This window comes from Helicoverpa zea, chromosome 31 (assembly GCF_022581195.2).
Source record: "Helicoverpa zea isolate HzStark_Cry1AcR chromosome 31, ilHelZeax1.1, whole genome shotgun sequence".
Taxonomy (NCBI): domain Eukaryota; kingdom Metazoa; phylum Arthropoda; class Insecta; order Lepidoptera; family Noctuidae; genus Helicoverpa; species Helicoverpa zea.
In genome coordinates, this window is record NC_061482.1 from 14,119,534 (window position 1) to 14,142,203 (window position 22,670).

At 38.9% G+C, this 22,670-nt stretch overlaps 1 protein-coding gene across 5 annotated transcripts in view; it reads left to right on the plus strand.

The window, feature by feature from the left end:
- Positions 1-22,670, plus strand: part of LOC124644862 (disco-interacting protein 2) — a 95,378-nt gene that overhangs the window by 69,282 nt on the left and 3,426 nt on the right. For 2 of the 5 annotated variants that reach the window (XM_047184485.1, XM_047184489.1), the window contains 13 exons: positions 1,411-1,659; positions 4,800-4,927; positions 5,948-6,248; positions 6,443-6,754; positions 9,163-9,355; positions 13,430-13,642; positions 15,267-15,436; positions 15,774-15,977; positions 16,298-16,519; positions 17,933-18,141; positions 19,722-19,953; positions 20,783-20,892; positions 20,975-22,581. In XM_047184485.1, the coding sequence (XP_047040441.1) occupies positions 1,411-1,659; positions 4,800-4,927; positions 5,948-6,248; positions 6,443-6,754; positions 9,163-9,355; positions 13,430-13,642; positions 15,267-15,436; positions 15,774-15,977; positions 16,298-16,519; positions 17,933-18,141; positions 19,722-19,953; positions 20,783-20,892; positions 20,975-22,581 (4,150 nt within the window). The remainder of the gene's footprint in view (positions 1-1,410; positions 1,660-4,799; positions 4,928-5,947; positions 6,249-6,442; positions 6,755-9,162; positions 9,356-13,429; positions 13,643-15,266; positions 15,437-15,773; positions 15,978-16,297; positions 16,520-17,932; positions 18,142-19,721; positions 19,954-20,782; positions 20,893-20,974; positions 22,582-22,670) is intronic. The other 3 variants (XM_047184486.1, XM_047184487.1, XM_047184488.1) reach the window with 3 other exon arrangements.

The following is a 22,670-nucleotide window of genomic DNA, read 5'->3' on the forward strand; positions in this document are numbered from 1 at the left end:
ACATGGCTGGGACTGAAATATAATGCGCGTGACTGTTCAAACTGTATTTTGTATTAGGTATTGTACAACATTGGAACAATATTGCTACATTCTATAATTTGCAATCAAACGTAGAATCGAACTATTCATAATTAACTCGCTTCTTAATATCTAAAACCTAGCCAGAGCTAAAGGAATTCAATTACCTACATCCAACACACAGTTCTTATTGGAAACAGGCAATTAGTCATAAAAACGATTGAATGAAGAAGAACGGTACAGTGATTGCAAAAACAACATTTAATTGATAAACGAAAGCGATTAAACAGCCAGTGCAGCTCCGTCAGCCTTTTGTCTGTCGGTAATTATATTTCACGTTCTTTTACTCCTGTTTACAGGGCTTGATAGCAAAGCATTTATTTCTGTACCATCAAATGTTGTAGTCTACGAATTTCTTTTGAAGAAGTCTCTCGTTACAAACTAGAATTTTTCCGTCTGAAAAATAACATTCTCAAACATACTAAAAAATATTTTTAGTTAAAATAAAGGAGACATTATTTTTGAAGGAAAATAACGAACGCCCTCCGCTTGCAAAGAAACATGGCCAATTAACAAGAAAACATATTCAAAGAAAATGATGGCGCTTTTCCATCACAAACAGGACGTTCTAATTGTTACTTCGCTTTCCAAAAATAACTTGTCGTCTTACTTACATGTTCTTTTAATTGAACAATGTATTTTAACTACGATACTTATTCTAGACTGATTCTCAGAACATTCTTTATATAGTTATAAATATTCTACCAACATACACAAGTTTGATTTATTGTTTCTTATATAGTTTATATGCACATTGTGTGGATGTGCGTACATACTTGAAGGTTTTCGTAGTAAAGGTAGTCAATTGCACTCCGATTCGCACAGACCCAGCAGACGACTTTAATGAAATCCTGACGTTACCTCTGCATGTGTTACAAAGATTTTTCTGTTAACGAAGCTATTTTCGAATGGAGCTAGCATTTTTTTACTGTTTTTCCTTTGCACCTCGTAAATCGAGGGAAGGTTTTAAATTGACACCTGTGAGTGCACGTGTTTCTGCGTCATTGTAACTCTCAAACGATTGGATTGTTTCAATGTTGCAAATCGGGATATCGGAAGGTGTGATTGGGATAGTGCTGGAAACAGTTTAAATGGTTTTAATTTTACGTGCAGAAGCGTTAGATTACTCTTAGACATTTTGTCGATCCTTTAAAGACGTTTAAGGTAATTTAATCGAATGCCAAAAAGCCCCCGTAAAAATTGCAAGCAGCTCGAGTACTTTGTGTCGCTCCAACGTAGGTAAAACTCTTTCAGTTTATGTTCAATTGCAGTATGTAATGCCAAGAAATACTTCAAAACAAACCACTACAATAAATGTGTATCCTCTCCTAGCCTCATCATCTGACGAAGACTCATGCGCCGGCGATACGGAGCTCCCCCCGCCGCCGGAGCTGGGGTCCCCACCAGCTCGCCGCCCCGCCGCCCCTCACCCCCGCGCACATCCTCATCCATTACCGCAACAGCCCCATCACCTCCGCGAGAAGAAGCACGCGCCCCGGGAACGCACCGAGATGCGCGAACGCTCTGAACTGCGAGAACGTACTGAGATTGATTTATCCGACATTACCCACCTGCCTGCTTGTAAGTACACCTCTGAACGCTATTAAGGATTGTAAGGAGTCTAGCACTGTGTTAACCCCTGGTGGCTTCATTAATATTTTTATAATTGACACGATGTTGTAGGTTTCAGTTTGGCTAATCTACACTAATATTAACATCTCCCAAATAATGTCACAGTATTTAGCAAACCTTATTTTTAGTGCTATCCTGGTATATAGAAGTAGATAACATTGGAATTTGTCCTGTAACAGCTTCGCGTATGTTCTTTGTATATTTTGAAAGAAAATATTTGACTTCAATTATTTTGGTCTAAAATAGATTTATACGCTAAAATAGAAAATGGTTTGTTACTGAGATTGATAATGTTTGATTACTATACGAGCTTCGAAGCACCTGATGTTAATTGGCTGCAGCAAACTAACCAATTTTGGACCATGATTAAGGTACCGTCCGTGTTCGCTACATTGGATCTAATAGAATATTACCCTATAACACTACCTAGCGCGCCATTAATAGATCTACCTGATAATGCCGTCCAATAAAAGGACATTTCTACACGTATTTTAGTTACCGTTCCTAATTAGTTATTTGACAGAATTACACTTTTCATCGATCCTTAATCACGATTTGAGTTAAAAAAACTACATTAATATCCCCACGTAAAAACTTATACATATAGCAGATCATCCCACGTGTTTTAAATGCCATCCTGAACTCGTTTTAGTTCGGTTGGAGCCCTCGTTTATGGGTCAGCAAATTGTTTATCTTTTGTTTGTGCATCGTGATCACTGAATATTGAACGTGTCACAACACCTACACAGGGCTTTTATGTCATTTAGCGGGATTCTGATTACTAAGACAAGTTGACCAATATAATGCATGTGATAAAGCAGTTAAGATGACTATATACTTAAAGGTAGTGAAAATTCCAAAATTTTAGCCGGTGAAAATTATTTTTCATACTTTTGTCTTCAGCTGTATTGTTTATGATAAATATAGAGTGTATCGGAGCAATACAAACTCTTGTTGTCAGCGGTCGCCAATCAATATATTATCTGATTATTATGAGCTCTTCAGATTACGTGATATAAGTAGGTCGCGCTGCTTCCTCCATTGTTTTAATATTGTGGCTTGCATGAGTGCTAGTAGTAATGTGTTCTAATTACTACTTATACTGTAATTTATCTCGGTCTTAGAGGCATTGCTTCCTAAACAAACTTGCGTGTTTCATAGGAAGTTTCTGCTAGTGATATATCAAGTTGAACATCAATTGGGTATGTCTACTTGGTGAGAATTTAATAAGCTATGCGGTATTCTCTTATTTTTAATTGTCAATATTACTCTAATTAATCCCAAGTATACATAGAAAAGGAGGAAGACCGGCTTCTTTTAAATTGACACGTAATTTCAGCACTAAGAAATACGCCAAATGACATAAGTGACTAAGCTAGTCGAGTTGTTTTTATTGCTTCATATGAATCACGTTTCATTGGTAAGCTCATCCACTCAATAGAGTTCATTTGTATATTTTTCATTGAAAATACTCAGATTGACGTCACTAGTTTATAACCATTAATAAATCATTGCAGGAAAAGAGGCGAACGAGAACTGTACTCTTTTTCGTGAGCGTTTAAGTTCATAGTTAGTGATATAGGTTATATTAAGTTATAGTAATCTATTTCTTGTTTTGTGATCGTGTGATTGTCAAAGGATATACAAAGTGCAGTTTATAAGTGTTACTATAAACTAGTTAAACAATTGCGTTTTCCATTGTAAGTAGGTACTGTGAGATACCCAGTAGGTGTTTTATAAAATGAAGGATAATGTGTAAAATATGTTTATTTTCCTACTAGTTCGTTTCTTTGCAACTGTTTTTATAAAGAACACAATGTGTTCCAATCATGCAAATATTGTGAATATAATTGTGTGCAAATAATGAGACTAATTGAGTCCTCATGGAATAAGTCTCTCATCCAAGTAAATAATAGCTTATCCTTTCTTCTTTTCCATTCACGAGTATGTACTTAGTAATATCGTGTATTCCCTTAAGACCTAATTTGTTTCGCTACTTTTTATTAGCCAGGTGTGAATAACAAATACAGCATTATGATTCTCTATGGGTTAATTAGACAAGCTAGGTTTATTGTGTTGTTAATATTTTCTCACTTTTATCATCTGCATCGTTGCATGTTTCTAATTGGTATTTACTTAATTAAACATTTTACTCCACGCGCCATCTCCTCAACGATTTGGTTAACAAAGAATATACTAATTCACCATATTATGATATCAACAATAACCTATCAGAATTAAATCATGGAGATGGTATGCTGAAAGTTCATAAAATTAAAAAGTTGCTTTAAATCAATCAGATAAACAATACACCATACACGTGTTGACTCGAACAGTTTTATCGCAGGAGTGATTGCAAGCAAAGTAAATAACAACGGAGCTAGTTTGCACAAGCCCCTGTAACCTGATTCGCCTTAATCAGAGAAAAAGCTCAGTTGGATCTGTTTGTCCATCGCAGCTTCAACTGATGAAAGAACTCCAATCAAATGACCATTCAATTTGCGCCTCATTTTTGTTTATTGAACACAGATCACTGTACTGGATTGGATCTGAAAGAAAAGCTACTTTCTTATTAGAATCGTATGACTCAAGTGCTTGCTATTATTTTAACCATTTTCGTAAACTACACATTCTACCATTAGAAAAACAGAATCATACACCTTCATCAGCAATTGCGACTGTTTTTGCCAACCAGGGGTTTGCCTAGACTGGATAGGTATAAGAGCTCGGCCTGTTACAGACAACAACCAGAACGAATAGACCTTAAACAAGAATTGGACAATGCCCCGATGATATGTAACGGATTCAATCAAATTGTGGAACTCAAACTACAACCAATTTTCAAAACAAAAAGGCCAAGAAGACATTTTAGCGCGAACACCTTAATTTAATTACACAAGCTGAGCTTTAAACTACATGACTGTGTAGACAGTCAAAACAGAGGGAACTGGCTTTGTCTGTACGAGCTCTTAAGCTAGGAACACACTAGCCACAATCATCCATATCACTAAACATCTATTGAAAAAATTGGTTGTGTGTTCCTGGCTGGTTTGGTAGGCGAGCGTTAGTAACTCGGCGTTTGTTATCAGACATCCAGCCTGATGTGACTCATGCTTCATCAGGCGCGCGCCGCGGTGGAGCCCTGGTTGCTGACAGGGTGCAGTGCTACGCGCAACCAGAGGACACCGGGACCGGCACCGGCCGATGGAAGGTAAGCGTAAGTAACTCAACTGTCGTTTTTATTTTACTTTATTTTCTATTTTTTCCATATGAATAATGAATGAATTATAAAAATAAGCGGATAATATATTCTGTTTATTCTTTATGTAAGAGTATCATTAATGTTCCTCAAGCAATGTAAAAAATAAGTTCGCTGTAACGATGAAAATAGTACCCAAAATAACATATATAATATTTTTGTAGGTACACCCACTGCGTATACTTGTTTTATTTTTCATAATATTGGTTTAAAGGGCAGGTGTCTTAAAGTGAAAGGTTAATAGGATTTTCGGCTTAAGAGTCAACTTTGCTCGGTCAAATGCGTCATTATGTAATCCTGAATAGTCCTTTTGAACTTAGCCCGACTCAGTGCCTAACAACTTTTACCTATACATAGAAAACTTAAACAGAAACACGTGTACCTTGTATGAACTGACCAAAATGTTCTCAATACTATAGCTGTACGGAATGCAATCTACACACCGTCACAGAATTCGTTACAAACTATCCAGGCTGTACAGACATCAAAGCTTGTCTATATTTTTGACAAGCAATTTCCTTATCGACAGCCATGTATTGTGGACTTGAACAGCGCCGGCTGAAACCTAGCACTTTTGCGGAATCGGCCGTCTTTACAGAACACAACTTTACATGGCTTTGTGTCCATATCGCGGAAGTTTGACAACACGCTACACGTAAGACGCTCATGAAGCAGTCATCAATATATAAGACGTAAATAGGTATTGTTAGATTAGTTTGTAATGTCGTGCATTTTTACGCACACTTGTTTGTAAACTATCGTACAGTGCTGGCATCGGTATTATTAGAGAGTAAAGTAGTGTACCATTGTTCATCTGTTTGGACTGTCGCTTAGATATCCTTGTATTGATAATTGATCAATTTAAATATTAAATCAGAAAACCTGTTATGATATATTATGACGCATACTTAGGCTAGTGACATCAGAAGAGAAGTGAGTTCCGAGTGAATACAACTATTATTTTGTTGCTTCAAACAGGTGTCAGCGAAGATACAGCAACTTCTTAACACACTGAAGCGTCCAAAACGCCGGCCTCTGCCAGAATTTTACGAAGACGACGATATTGAACTCGAGCTGGCTGCCAACCCTAAGGATCCCAACGCTCCGAAGCCGGAAGGCGGGACCATGACACCAGCCGTAGGAGAACAACTTGTTGTCCCTTCAGGGCTGCCTCGCAACCTTGAAGCGGCACTACAGAGATACGGAACAGCCTCGTTTAAAGCCAACGTGGCAACGGTGTTGGACCCCAACGGCAAACTTAGCAATTCGCTCAATTATGGTAAGTACTGTTACCTACTTATATTTTATGATATGCGTGTAATGGCCGAAGTGGTTTCATTGTTGTTGGTTCTTGATTTATCGCCGTCATTTAAATGGCGTGTTAATATTTTACTGCTTTCAAAAGCCTTTTCATTTATAAAATTAAACGTCTTTCACATGTTCCCGAATTGAAAATAAACCTTTTCCTCACAGGTAAACTGCTCAGTCGATCGCTCAAAATAGCTCACGCTTTACTGAACAAGACGTTCACCTCGAAGACTAGCAGTGGTGGACCTCTGACTGGGGACAACTCGATAAAGCCGGGGGATCGCGTGGCGCTGGTTTACCCGAACAACGATCCCATCAACTTCATGTGCGCCTTCTATGGGTGCCTGCAGGCGGGTATTGTGCCCGTCCCGATCGAGGTGCCGCTGACGCGCCGCGACGCCGGCTTGCAGCAAGTTGGCTTCCTTCTCGGCTCCTGCGGCATTCAGTACGCGCTCACTTCCGATAATTGCTTAAAAGGTAAGACTTATTATCATAACTGTACTTATGCCTATTTGCCTAATTGATTACCTACTTAATTGTTTAATAATAAAAAAAACGGAATAAATTGAAATATCACATTTAGGTAAATAAATTGAACGCGATTCAATTTTAAATTCTTTTGTGGAAAAAACAAAATTAATATATTTTAGCAATAGTATTTGTAAACCCTTTGAAACTACAATAACACCTGAATACCAATTTATTTTATAACCATGTTTCAATTAATCACACCACTGAAAAATACACTGAATAAAAGCTAAATGGATTAGTAAAACAAGTGAGCTTTTAAAATACGTAACTCAATATTTCAACACGGCAAAGCGCTTACCTAAAGCCTAAACGAATCGTCCAAAAACAGTGCTGCGAACGGATTTCTGTTCCTACCGTGAGCTAGCCCTGGGTGCCTGCCACTCAAAAAATATTCCAATAAAACTCCCTAGCCTCTACACCCGTCCATTAAAAACTTTCCGAAGTTTTTTACACTTGCCGTTTATAAATAAAATATAACTAACGCGCTCTGTTTGTACTATGAATTTGTATTTTATGTTTGAAACTTGGTATTTACGAACTTTACAGTTTAAATATTAGCTATGAGTGTTTGATGTTGTCTGCTTAACACTATCTGCAGTAAATAAACTGTTTGAATTAGCGTTTCACGATTATATTTTTCTAAATTACCAACAGTTTATTTAATAAATAAATAAGTTGTATGCTAAATGTAATCATTTCGTATCTTCATAGATCTATACAGAACAGACACAACGATTTAAACGAACCGTTTAAAAATATTTTCAGCTTTCAATGTAGACTTTATAAGAAGCTTAAAAAAGCTGTTGACAAAATATCAGCGCCACTTCCACTCGGCGATTCTCGCTTTCGTATAAATTCAACCGGCAAAGGCGCTGTTGGGCCAGACGCTAGTATAGAAACGTTTAAATCACAGTACGCGAACACCGCAGTACTGCAGTATTCATAAAAAGATAGAGGTAATCCCTGCAACGAGGTATCTCTCCCGCGGAGATTAAATAAAAGTCTCCTTCGAGAATTCTCAACGTTTCTCTTGACACTAACAATGTATTTAAAAAAAGAATCTCTTCACATGCAATATCATTTAAACAGGTTAACGATAAGTAAACAGTGTCTGCGTACTTTAGCACGTGCAATCCAAAAAGCCGCATAGGAAAGCTGTCGGCTATTCCTGCTCTATGCTCCGTTCCTTTTTTGTCTGGCGTGAATTCGGGAGGTCATCTCCAATTTAATCAGAACGCTGTGTATTCAAGTAGGTGTGATAATTTGCATTGTGCATAGTGAAGCCTCTAGCTTCGCTTACTTAGTTGCATCAGTGTTCCGTTTTATCTTAATTTGACAATGAAAACTAAAGACAATGCTACGTTAAATTGAAAAGAGTGAAGTAGATTGTGAATTTATGATGTTATTGAAAATAAAAAGTTAATTGTTCAGCGCTTATGAATGTTATTTAAAAATTGCACAGTAATGGTAAAACAGTTAAAACACACAAAAATATTACTTAATATTTTCGGGATCGCAAGCGTTGAAAATAAAAAAATATATTCATTAAAAAATAGAGTAATAAAAATTTTACCTATAAGAGCCAGCCATCATCAGTTTTATTATTTACCCGAAAATCTTTTCCATGAATATTGCAGCAATATTTTTAATTTCCAAGCGAGTAATAACCAAAAACCGACCAAGTGTGAACCGGACTCGGGCACGTAGGGTTCAGTATTATCCTTAAATATTAATAAAGTTACTTATTTTTAATACGAATGCTTTTCAACCGTTTGCTTTTATGTTGACATTATTAGTATCGAGTGAAAACGAGCAAAATAAATCACGTTGTCGCACCATTAAATATTGTAGTTTTAAATATTTGTTGTTACAATAGACGGACGGACACCATAGTGTTGCCTATTTGGCAAAGGAACCCTAAAAATGATGGGTTGGATCCAATAACACTTAATTTATTCGCTGGCTGAGTAATAAATCATAAATTGTTTAATACGATATTCAGAAAATAATTCAATAGACCAGAACGCTTTATAATGAATTTTATTGACTAATTATTATTAACATCAGCGTTTAAAATGAATGGGCCTTAATTAACTGCAATGAAAGCCTACATACCTTTCATAGAACACTAGTACTTCAGAAGCTGACCCCATAGTTGAGAAAAGGCTAGGGAGATGAAGATATTGCTTTTTAATCTGATTTACAACATAAATAGTAGGATTATTTTGGTTTATGTGGTGTTAAAAAAAATGCTATTATAGCAGACGTTTCAGGGGATGTTTATATAACAGTACAGAAATTATTACTGTGCCTATATCAAGCCGTTAGTGGTAAAATAAACCCTTCTTCATCAGGATTGCCAAAGACGTCGTCAGGGGACGTAGTATCATTCCGCGGTTGGCCGTCCCTACAATGGGTGTCGACTGAGAAGCTACCCCGCCCCCCGCGGGACTGGATCCCCCCGCCGAGACCTGCGGAGGATAGCCCTGCTCACATCGAGCATACATCAGCGGCTGATGGATCCGCTATGGGCGTTATAGTCACCAGGTAAGTGACTTGGTTTTACAGATAATTCTTCGGAAACTACTACTGAATACTTAATATATTTTGTAGAGCTACTCTTTGTAGAACATAAAGATTTTTAAAATCGCTGGTGTCATGACCCGTAAAACGTACAATATTTTAATAAAAATATACATTTTAAATATGAAAAATATCGCATTGAAAATGGTGGAATAAAATTCGCACAACTTAAACCGCGGAAAAACCTGCGAGCTTTGAAATTCACCGGGACGGTCGGCTCCAAGGAATGTAGAGTGCGCCATGCGCTCTGGAATTCCGGGAGCGATAACTCCCGCTGTGCCATTTAGTCATCATGCAATCGATAAATGGCGTCTAGATAACGCGTGGTTAATAATCTCCGTTGGGCGTCCATTGTTATAGAGTATAATGCTCAACGCAACGGACTAATATTGCGTGCGTTTGATATTGCCAATGTAAGCTATTGTCACCTAGCTGAACATCGGAGAGAAATGGCTTACGAAGAGATTTAGATCGTCTTTACTCATCGAGTTGTTTTAGTAGTTATTATGAAAATGCACATTGTATGGCATAAAATACTTTTATATATTACTCTGATAAATTTAAAGTGCTCCGGTAAAGGAGAACATTCATTTCGTACCCAAAACTGAAAGTGCCGGCCAGAAGAAAAAAATAGTAGATTCTTGTAGAGAATAATGCCCTGAAGATTTTTTACTATTACAAGAATTGTCTACAATTAACCCCCAGGCTGCTATTTGACTTTGAAAATACCAAAAAATCCCACAATGTTTGGAGCATTACATTACAGCCCCAAACTGGAGAAGCCAGCCTTTGCCTTCAAACGACTCCTATTCGACCTGGGAAGTCATCAAATGACCCCCCTCTCGCCATGAGAAAGTCAGACTCTTACTGACTAAAACCCATCATGGGGAAACCAGGGCCGCGATAATCCTAACTGAGAGTTCGCGCCTCTCATCCCAGCCGCTGAGGTGGACGTGGAAGACACCACGCGCGTCGGGTGTCGAAAAGAATCCCGCCACCGTAGACGTCGGTCTGTGGGCGGTGAGTTTAGAGAGGCTCATCGTCCCTTCGCCGCCTTGGAGACTACAGGCCCGTGTCGGCGGCGAGCGTTGACCCAAGCCCTCCTCAGACAGTCAGCAAACCCTAGTGGGGCCCACCAGGGTCAGAACCTGCCGGGGCTGCGAGATTGTGCGAAAGAGTTACCGCGGCCCCGGTAGAATATCAGAAGGAACATGATGGGTTTAAATCAGTAAGTCTCCTCGGTGTAGCAGGGGGGGGGAAGGGTATATGGTAGACGTTCAATTAGTAAAAAAAATACTTTGGACGTTATTTGCTGTAACATTCAAGTATAGATTTTTATTCACGACAAACTCAAATAGCAGTCTGAGGGTTAACCGAAAACGTTCCTTATAATAGTAAAAAATCTTCAGGGCATCCTCGACAAGAATCCTACGATATTTTTGCGGGGACAAGGCCTACCGAGGCTGCGGGATTGTTCGAAAATATTACCGCGGCCCTGGTTTCCCCATCATGGGTTTTAGTCAGTAAGAGTCTGACTTTCCCACAGCGAGAGGGGGGTCATTTGATGACTTCCCAGGTTAAGCAGGAGTCGTTTGAAGGCAGCGGCTGGCTTCTCCAGTTTGGGGCCGTAATGTAATACTCCAAACATTGTGGGATTTTTTAGGATTTTCAAAGTCAAATAGCAGTCTAGGGGTTAATTGTAGACAATTCTTGTAATAGTAAAAAATCTTCAGGGCATTATCCTCTACAAGAATCTACTATTTTTTTATTCTGGCCGGCACTTTCATTTTTGGGTACAAAATGTTCGAGACTTGAATGATCTCCTTTAAAAATTCATTTCACACCAATACCAAGAATTCATACCATCAGACCAATCCAATAGCTACAACGAACCGCTATTTATTTCACAGCTATAATCCTTTTAATTTTTACGTGCTTGTTAAGCCTTTTCTACGAAGCAATACAAGCGTATATTATAATTTATATTTTCATCGATGGAACGTGAAAAAAATAAAACTAAAAATACGTAAAACCATTTTTACGGTTACATAAATCCATTGCTGCGGATTAACAGCTGCGAACATTTGATTGAATTGAAGCTACCGGTTTCATATTATATGGGTCACAATGGTACCTAAATTACTCTGAATTATGTTCCTCATTAACTATAGTCAGTTCTTATGTTAAGTTAGTCTTCACTTTTCTTTAGAGGTCATTAATTTGCATAGCATTTAAATAAGTTGCTGAGTGACGAATGGCTGAGTTACGAAAGTGCGTGTTAGTCATCACAAACATTGTCTTGCATACGTGACTCGTGCCTTCTCAACGAGCCACACAGACATGCATTAGTTAAAACTTATTCAATTACCGATAGGTACACGAAGTAATAAAGCTAACACAAACAACATTTTGATGCTGTTAACGTGTAATAAAGATTAAACCTGAATATGGCTTTCCATTAGAATCTATTTGTGTTAAATCCTTATCCCCATATAGGCGAGACGCAGCTCCCAGTGTTGAAATTCAATTTATTGTAGCGTAACATTCAGGATGCGAGCTGACAGACGAAGCAAATACAAATGTATTGTAGAGCAGTTCCACGCGATTCCTCTTTAACTGAACGTTGGTTTCTAAAGAAATTTAATAACGACAACATGACCTGATGTTGCGATGTTTTTCTCTGAACTTAAAGGAGGTATGCAACAACAAGGATTCTTTGTAAGACAGATCAAATCTCGTATTTATTCACAGATTGTAAGCAATTCATTTGTTATCGTTTACCAGGAACGGCTTGTAAACTTACGAGAGTGTAATTAAAGGTATTCAAACATTTAAGTTGCATTACTATAAAACAAAATAGGTTTTATTTAGCTCAAAATAGGTTTCGTTAAGTTGTACATAAATAGTACAATAAGTTATTTATGCCACCTTTTACATCAAAATATGCACTTTCGTTTTCTCCAAATGGATATAAAATGAACAATATTGCAGCTGCCTCAGAATATGCGACTGCGGTGACTCGTTTCCGCAGTGCTCCACACTTAAGCACAAAATATTCGTTTAGTCCCCACTTATGTTTATCGCTGAAATGTGTTGTCGCACTCGTGTTCTTACAATTTTCAGTTAATGCTCTCACGTACTGTAGATACGTAGTGCATTCGCATTGTCAATCACGGCAAAACATGCATGAATAGATACGCGGACGATTCGCTTTTGAACTAGAACAATAAAATACAGTTACAAAGTACGTTGTTTCAAAACAACGTGTCGATGCGATATCTACCAGCACAACAACTAAAAATGCAATAACAATGTTTTTTAACAACCGTCATGTTTACATGCAACAATCAAAGCCTTTTGCGGCTGCCCTTTTTGTCAAGCGTATCAGAAATGTCCACACCATACAACAAAAACAATCGATGTCCTATCACCATTTTTCCCCGAAACAGAAATAACACTCAAATGGACGACAGATTTTCGCAAAAATGAACACACAATAGCTCATGCATGAAAGTCCTTCTAAAAGTAATTAAATACTCAACAAAGTTGCTCGCTTGAAATTGCAGTACAAAGTTGTTGACAACAATGCGATTTAGCTGTTTCATTTTGAAGGGAAAGGTCGCACGTGTGATATAATACTGAATTCCTTTGACCGGAATAATGCCTGAGAGATTATGAAACCGTATGTGCGCAAAGGGCATTTTATGAAAGAAAGTTTCAGCGTATGATATGTTCTGAGAAGTTTCCATTGTAAGTCGGGACATTTTGCAAAATGAACATTCTCGGACTGAGCAGTTTGTAATGATATCTTTTCTGTGAATGTAATGCCATCAAATTAAAGATAACAATTATAATTTGATGGTTATTTACTAAATTAAATTCCTAGGTAATTACCAAAAATCTGTAATCAAAGCTTTATGAATATAATGAGTCATGGTATGTTTTTCTACAATTCTATTCATCAAGGAATCTCGCAGCATTTTAAACTAGGAAGATCCTGTCGAGAACATGAAGACTATAGGATAAATAATTCCACAGGGCTTCAATGCTGGCCCACAGTCGCATGCTCTCAGTGGCTTGCAACTACACAGAGGGTGAGCACATGGTGTGCGTTTTGGACTTCAAGCGAGAGACTGGGCTGTGGCACGCGGTACTAGCGAGCGTGCTCAACGGCATGCACGTTATATTCATACCGTACGCGCTGATGAAGGTCAGCCCCGCCTCCTGGATGCACATGATCACCAAGTACCGGTAAGTCATATCGTCACTTTTTCCCAACTAAACATAGGGATCGACTTCCAATAGTTTAACAAGATTTGTTGAAGTATGTCAAGGCTACTGTCAGTTAAAAGTTAAAGTCTGAAATGTAACATACAGGAATGAATTTTAAGCAGTGCACAAGAAAAACTGGTGGTCCAGAATCATTAACAGAACGTATCTGCATCATCAGTAAAAATTTTTTTTTTATTCTTTTGTCCGCCCTAAAATCAGCAAAATATGGATACCAACTATTCTTACGCGCTTGGAGCAGCGCTCGCGTCAGTAAACCGGTTTCGCGTTGCCGCCGTGCCTACTATGACGACTGTGACCGTACAATCGGTTACAAAATAAACATCTTTCGATATCAATAACTTTTCTTTTTTAACCGACTTCCCAAAAAGGAGGAGGTTCTCAATTCGGCCGGTATGTTTTTTTTTTTTTTTTTTTTTTTTCTATGTATGTACATCGATTACGCCGAGGTTTATTGTCCGATTTACGTGATTCTTTTTTTGTTCGACGCGGAATAGCTGCCAGATGGTCCCATAGTCATCTGGTCAGGATCTGATGATGGAAACCCTGAGGAATCGAGAGCAACCTTCCAAAGTTGTAGGCAAACATAGGGTAAAAAGTTGACACTCAGATGTATGTCTGAAAGCACTATTCAACAGTGAAGGTTTGAAGCTAACCTGATGATGGAGACCAGAGAGGGTCGAGGGAACTCGACAACTGAATATGTAAACTACCTCGTGTTTGGGCTTATAATATTTGTATTGACGAGATCTTTGCAACAGTGAAGGTTTGGAGCTGATCTGATGATGAAGACCAGAGAAGGTCGAGGGAACTCGACAACTGAATATGTAAAATACCTCGTATTTGGGCTTAAAATATTTGTATTGATGAGAACTTTCTACTTATACGGATAGTGACAGTTATTTGTATCACTGAAAAGCTGTAAATAAAAAACTTTTTTACAAAAAAAATTAACCGACTTCCCAAAACACTAAAAAGGCAAAAAATAACTAATTTTAGGTGCATCGGCCTAGAAGTCGGTGGCAAAATTAACTTTTAGGCACATCCTTGATTAGACACCGACTTCTAGGCCGATGCACCTAAAATTAGTTATTTTTTGCCTTTTTAGTGTTTTGGGAAGTCGGTTAATTTTTTTTGTAAAAAAGTTTTTTTTTTACTAAAACACGACAAAATAAAAATATACGTATATATAAAACTTATTTAACTATAAGTTGACAAAGTTTGCGCACTGGATAAAATTCATTCCTGTATAAAAAAATATATTCGTAAGCTCTTCAACTACATACAGCTACAAGAGTTATTCATGTAATGACGCTGATTAACAAAATTATATTTAAAAGCAGCGAAAAAGAGCCATGAAAAGCTGCTAATGAATTTTCATTTTATAAATTAGTAAATATTTTCAGTCACCGTAGCAGCTTGCTTACATAAAGTGTGCTGTCTCAGTTGTCGTTTATAAAGTAAAGATTTGCACTACTAACTGATCTTGCTACTCAAGTTAGCCTCGCACCTGGACAATATTATTAAGTCTTAAGAGTTTGCTTCGAGTGTTTTTATATATTTCGGTTTTTTTTCCTCAATATAGTGCATCGGTCGCTATAGTGAAGTCCCGCGACTTGCACTGGGGTCTGTTGGCTACCCGTGACCACAAGGAGATCTCACTCAGTTCACTGCGTATGCTGTTAGTCGCTGATGGAGCTAACCCGTGGTCGCTGTCTTCTTGCGACCAGTTCTTGTCAGTTTTCCAGAGCAAAGGTACGAAACTATTTTGGATGTAAATTTTTTAGGATCGAAATTTTGTAACTTAGCCTTTTTGGTCTCACCAGGTAAAAATATTTTATTAGGAGCTCAAACACAACCTATTATACGTTACTTAAAGTTCTCATAAAGCTAAGTAACAAAGTTTCATGGCATCCCGTAAAGACCCTAATGGATCAATTACCTATTTCTTTAGAATCAAATTGGCTTTCCACCTTGTATTTCTTTCAGTATTTGGTTAGTAAAAGTCGCATACTCTGTTCGCTCCACTCAGGAGTGCGACAGTATTTGCTTAAGGTCTTTAAAAGCTACTTTTTCTGTTCGCTCCTGCCAGGCGTGCGAGGCGATGCCATCTGCCCTTGTGCATGCAGCAGCGAGTCCTTGACTGTTTGCGTTCGTCGCGCGGGCCGCGGCGGTGCCTCCGCCGGTCGAGGCGTACTCTCCATGTCTGGCCTATCCTACGGTGTTGTTCGCGTCGACGCCGAGAACTCTCTCACATCGCTCACCCTGCAAGACTGCGGACAAGTCATGCCCTCATGTAAGTACTAACACCACATCTACCACTAATTTATAGGTACTTGTTTTTTTTCCTCCGGAACACGGGTGAAACCTCGGCAAATAACCAGTGTAACATATTATAAACAATTACTGTTATTTTAGCCCTCTACTGTTAGTTTACATCGATCTGTGTCGGTTTCACCAATTAAATAGACAGTGTGGTTAGTTTAGTGTTATCAATCTATTGGTCTACAAATTATAACTATAAAACCACAATTCGGATATCGGTTTTAGTATTTAGTTTGTAATTACAGTATCTAGCTCTCGAACATAATTATACCTTCTAATTTTTCCGTACAGGCGTAATAGTAGTTGTGAAAATGGAGGGTCCCGCATATCTTTGCAAGACAGATGAAGTGGGCGAAATTTGCGTATTGTCCGGGGCAACCGGCTCAGGTTACTGGGGTCTTCCCGGGCTCACTAATACCGTGTTCCGTGTGCGACCTCTCGATGCTGATGGAGAACCGATTGGAGAAGAACATTACGTGAGAAGCGGCCTGCTGGGATTCTTGGGGCCTGGCGGTAAGTCAATATATGTATTTTTACTTTAAAATTACACAGAATAAACCTAAGTATTTTACTAGTAGCAATATAATCACCAGAAAGTTCTAAGTACCCCACACTGTGCTCACCGCATTTCCAGCGCAGTGAGCAAAGGCAAATTCCTCCAAGTTAAGGGAGGGTCTTTTGTCCAGCTGTGGATGACGACGAAACCTATTTTTTGCGGTATATTCTATTTAGAATGTTCTACATCTAAATGAATTCTTTATATTTCCCTCTAACTAAAATTAATTGCATTTCTGTACACTAATTTGAGTATTATCCCGACACTGATATATAGGACGCGCGAAATTACAAATTCGCACCAAAAGACTACATTCATTTGAATATGAATATAATTTCAAAGCCACAACATCTAAACAAGTTGTATTCGCCTCTGTATCTGTGTTACTAATCCACTAACGTTCGGAACGAGTTGTATGAAAGTTTGTTATAAATAAATAATAACTGCAGCTGATATTCTCCGGCCCAGTTAGACGGAGGCCACACGAGGAAGTTAGGCTGAGAACAGTTTTATCTCTATTGAACATACATGAGTCATTAACTAAAAAGTTTAGTTCTAATCCTAATTTAACATCTTGTGTCTAAAGTACCGTAACTTGTGTTTAAAGTAGAAAACTTGAAATAGGTAACTACAAATATTTAAGTATTTTGAGTCAATAAAACTCATAGTTTTTCCTTGAAAGCAATAACTACAGCGAATGCAAAATAAACAGTTTTCTGCTCGAGCTATGAAGCAATTAATATCACTTACGTATCGAGCCACGAGTGGTCATCTTGACCGAATCTCCACCTGATTATAGCGAGTAATTAAGCTAATTATCTTGAAAGCTTTTACTCTTAATTAACCTTCGATTGTTCATCGAGCTAATGAACTGCTGATTGGGTTGATGGACTTTTATAATTGATAAGTAAAGACTCGATATTAATTGTTGTTTATATTACGTAAATAACACATTAATAGTTTAACAAAAACTAAAAAATACATAATCACACATAACACAGCTGGGATACGATGTTCCATCATGAAGTTCCAGTTCTTATCTTCCGGGTCCATCATCAGATCAGTTCGAAAGTACATACCTATAGTATTACCATCAGAACTATATAACGCTGTCAAATTTTTGTAACGGTACGGTCCTTGGAAGATGGTTAAGTTAGTTACAGGTCGACTTAAAATCGTTTTAAAAGAACCCAGTTTTATCATAGATACCCAGGCACAAAAAATGTCTTCATGGAAGTTAGTTTGGGTTAGATCTCAAGAATTCCAAAAATGAATAAAAAATAGCCAAAATCTTCGCCGATCCAAAGTGACGTCACCAAAAATACGAAAATAGAATCAAGCACGAATTCCAAGTTTGAAATTTCCTACAGGTCTAGTCTTCGTGTGTGGATCCCGCGATGGACTAATGACGGTGACCGGCCGTAAACACAACATGGATGACATTATCGCCACCGTGCTGGCCGTGGAACCCATGAAGTTCATCTACAGAGGCCGTATAGCAGTGTTCTCGGTCAGGGTGTTGCGTGACGAGAGGATCTGCATTGTGGCTGAACAACGACCCGATTGCGGAGAAGAAGAGGTACGTGTTAAACTTTATTAGTGAAGTTATATTATCGTACGTGTGCTAGAATGTGTTCATAACTTTGCAAAATTAATCCAAAGTTCGTTTAAGCCATATTCTCTCACGGGCCACTCCAATGGAATTCCATATTATCCCAGCTCGCAGCCTGTCTAAAAATGCACGTAAATAAATCTAATTTCATTTTAAAAAGCTACGTTAAATTCCCAGTTTATTTAATTAAGTTCTCTCTCATTTTAATTAAAAGAAGTGTAAACAGCAATCAAGAAAATAAATATTATTATTTGCTTACCAGCAGCATAAATTATAGCGCTCCACTTGAAAATAAAGCTGCATTTCCCTCTTCACTTGATTTCAAATTAAAGTGAATAGCATGAAATATCGATGGCAGCATTCAATAAATTCATGATATTACGGAAAACTTGATCCGGATAAAGTGCTTAAAGGAGTTGATTTTAAATAAGAGGTGAGAATATCTGATGCGGAAAGCAATAATGCTTTTCCAATCTCGAGATGCAATAAATCTTCGTTCGACAGTTCAATAAATCCGATAATACTATTATGAAACTACGGCTAAATTAATATAGACGGCTAGTTTTATCGGGCAGCACAAACTTAAACTCGATTTTTTTTTCAGTAGCATAATGAGTACATAATTATTATGCAGTAACAAGTCTAGTGATGTTCCAAAATGTAGCAATTATTATGTACACCTTCAATACTCAATCCAACATATGATACTGGATTAGTCATAAAAGCTAAAATACCGATATTCGAAAAGATGCTCGTGTGTTGCAAATCATCACTATACCTAATATTTTACATCTTACAGTATGGATATTGGTTTTCAAAATTTCGAAACATTACATATTTTCGAATTCCTCAAAAAACTTATTTTATTGAAGAAAAAAAAATTTCATGATGATCTCCTGATGACGATAACTTTCATCAATATTCTATTTTCATATCGATTTAGATCCAACTGTGAAGAAATGATACAATATTTCGAATAGCATAAAATTTTATTTACTTAAATGTACAAATTGCGATGTAAATCTCGTGAATGCAATAAGTCTATAAAGTTTTTTGTTGGGCAGCGTGCTCTCGGCCTGAAGTCTAGATCGCTACTGACGCAGTCGCACTACACGCCGGAAGAACAGTCTCGTATTTCATAACAGGATAGACAGAGAACGCAATAGCCACTTCCGTATCCGCACGAAGTCTGAATGTTGGTGCCTGTACTACCAATATGAAATCTAGTGTTTAAAATAGCGCGTAATTTAAAACTTATTTCAATTTATTTTGCTCTGGAAATATTCGGTCTGGAGTAAGTACTGAGTTTTTCTTGTGGTTCTTTGGTTTAGTTTCACACAACTATTCATAGCTCGTGGTTATTAAGTAAGACATTAGTAGAATGTACAGTAAATCAAATATAAACATAACACTCAATATTGTTCGGAGGCAACGAGAGCGGGAAAACGTAAAATTGAATTCATAACACCATCACTTTTTCCTGTAGCTATCTTCACTGAGGTATCAGAACTAAACCATAGCAATTCAAGCAAATGTAATTCTTCCAGTCATTCCAATGGATGTCCCGGGTTCTGCAAGCCGTGGACTCTATCCATCAAGTCGGCATCTACTGCTTGGCTCTCGTTCAACCGAACTATTTGCCCAAGACTCCTCTCGGTGGCATTCACTTGAGCGAATGCAAGCGCCGCTTCTTGGAAGGCACACTGCACCCGGCCAATGTGCTCATGTGCCCACATACTTGCGTCACCAATCTGCCTAAGCCGAGGGAAATACATTCTGGTAAGTGGAGTTTATGAACTGATTTGATAATAAATATTTTGTCGTGTTTTGAGTAGGCCTACTTGCGATTGTCGTTTGTTTTCTGGTAATTGGAGTCGATGAAAGGAAGTATAGTTCGGCCATTCAGAGAATGCGTTCCTGACACGTCGCGATTGAACTGACGACGTAACTACATTCATTGATTATTGATATAATAATGTTGTTTTAATGCTCCTCAATTGTTAAAACGGTAAACAACCAGCAAAAATATTTTTATCGTAACTGCAACGCCATTGCAAAGTTACGTCGTCAGTTCAATCGCGACGTGTCAGGAACGCATTCTCTGAATGGCCGAACTATAGTGTTAAAGAAGTTGCCTTATTCTCAATACGAGTTTGTCAGCGGTCTGCAAAAGCGATTGATGCTGTTATTAATATGTTATCGATAGTCATGTGAGATTTGTCTGAGAGAGAATCGTGTACGATCTTGTGAAGGTTGTTAAATTTTGGTATCAATGCGATTCCATTACAGCTGCGCTTAGATTTGCCTCGCTGAGATATAAGATATATTTTTGAATGAAAGATAATAATAATAAATAATCTAATTAATAGAAACTAGATGTAGCCATGCAAAGTTGCGAAAAGTGTTTTTTTATTTGTTTCATGCGTTTGTTTATGCCAATATTTTAAATAGAAGCTGTTGTTTCTGCCTAAGCAATTGTGTTTTTTTGTTTGCCAAACATTTCATTACTACGAATATTTTAAACAATGACATAATTTGTATTTGGAATTTCGAAAGTTAACGGTAAAAAAGTAATTTATTTCATTAATAAGTTTTGTGATATGTTTAGATGTGGGCCCTGCTTCTGTGATAGTGGGCAACTTGGTGCAAGGCAACCGGCTTGCATCTGCTCAGGGCCGCGACATGGGATATACCGATGATTCCGATGCTGCTAGAAAGGTATATAATCAACCTTTGAAACATGTGTATTTTCTGTTTTTGTGAAAATGGATCACTGATCGAGTTTTTTTCTCAATTCCAGTATCAGTTCATATCTCAAATATTGCGTTGGCGTGCATTGAGCACTTCAGACCATGTGATATTCACGTTGCTCAACTCGAAGGGAGCTGTATCAAAGATACTGACATGCGCGGAACTGCATAAGAAAGCTGAGCGCATCGGCAATCTGTTGCTGGAGAAGGGACGCGTGAACACGGGCGACCACGTGGCACTCATATTCCCACCGGGACTTGATCTCATTTGCGCCTTCTACGGGTGTCTGTACGTGGGCGCGGTCCCGGTCACCATCCGCCCGCCTCACCCGCAGAACCTGCACACCACGCTGCCCACCGTCAGGATGATCGTCGACGTCAGCAAGGCCACTCTCGTCCTCTCCAACCAATCTGTGATAAAACTGCTGCGCTCTAAAGAAGCCAGCAATGTTCTCGATAGCAAGGCCTGGCCGCTCACTCTAGACACGGATGACATGCCCAAGAAGAAGCTCCCCATACTGTACCGCGCCCCCACCGCGGAAATGCTCGCGTACTTGGACTTCAGCGTTTCCACTACGGGAATGTTAGCTGGTATCAAAATGTCCCACGCGGCCGTGACTTCTCTGTGCCGTTCAATGAAAATCGCGTGCGAACTGTACCCATCTCGCCACATCGCTCTTTGCCTCGACCCATACTGTGGCCTTGGATTTGCTCTATGGTGCCTCAGCAGCATCTACTCCGGACATCACTCTATACTCATTCCTCCCTCCGAAGTCGAGATTAATCCCGCTCTGTGGCTAAGTGCTGTCTCCCAGTACAAAGTACGAGACACATTCTGCTCGTATGGCGTCATGGAACTATGCACCAAAGGATTGGGCAGCTCAGTCAATACGCTCAAAGCCAAAGGTATCAGCCTGGCGTGCGTCAGGACATGTGTAGTCGTTGCCGAGGAGCGTCCGCGCATTAACTTGACCAATTCGTTCTCGAAACTATTCTCTGCTCTCGGCCTCAGTCCGCGCGCTGTATCTACATCGTTCGGCTGCCGCGTTAACATAGCCATTTGCCTTCAAGGCGCATCTAGTCCTGAACCATCTACTGTGTACGTTGATCTACGTGCACTCAGAAATGACCGTGTTTCTCTCGTCGAACGAGGCAGCCCTCATTCACTGTGCCTCATGGAGTCTGGCAAACTATTGCCTGGAGTTAAAGTAATCACGGCCAACCCGGAGACTAAAGGCCAATGCGGTGACTCTCATCTGGGAGAAATATGGGTACAGTCACCGCACAATGCGAGTGGATACTTCACAATATACGGTGACGAAAGCGACTACGCCGATCACTTCAGCGCTCAGCTGGTGACGGGTAATACGGGCGAAGTGTACGCGCGTACTGGCTACTTGGGCTTCTTGCGTCGCACGGAGATCAGTGCGACTAGCCACGTGTCGGACGACACGTCGATGGTGACGCGCGACAGTGACACGGAGTCGCTCGCATCGGCGTGCGGCAGTCTGAACATAAGCGCCGACACGCACGACACGCACGACGCAGTGTTCGTAGTGGGCGCGCTCGACGAGACCATCATGCTGCGCGGCATGAGATATCATCCCATTGATATCGAGAACTCCGTTATGAGGTGCCACAAGAAGATCGCTGAATGGTAAGTTTTACTTTTACCTTTTATAATAGTAATAAGTTGTTCTTATTAAACTTCTTTCCTTACTTTAAAATTTCATCAAAATCCATCGA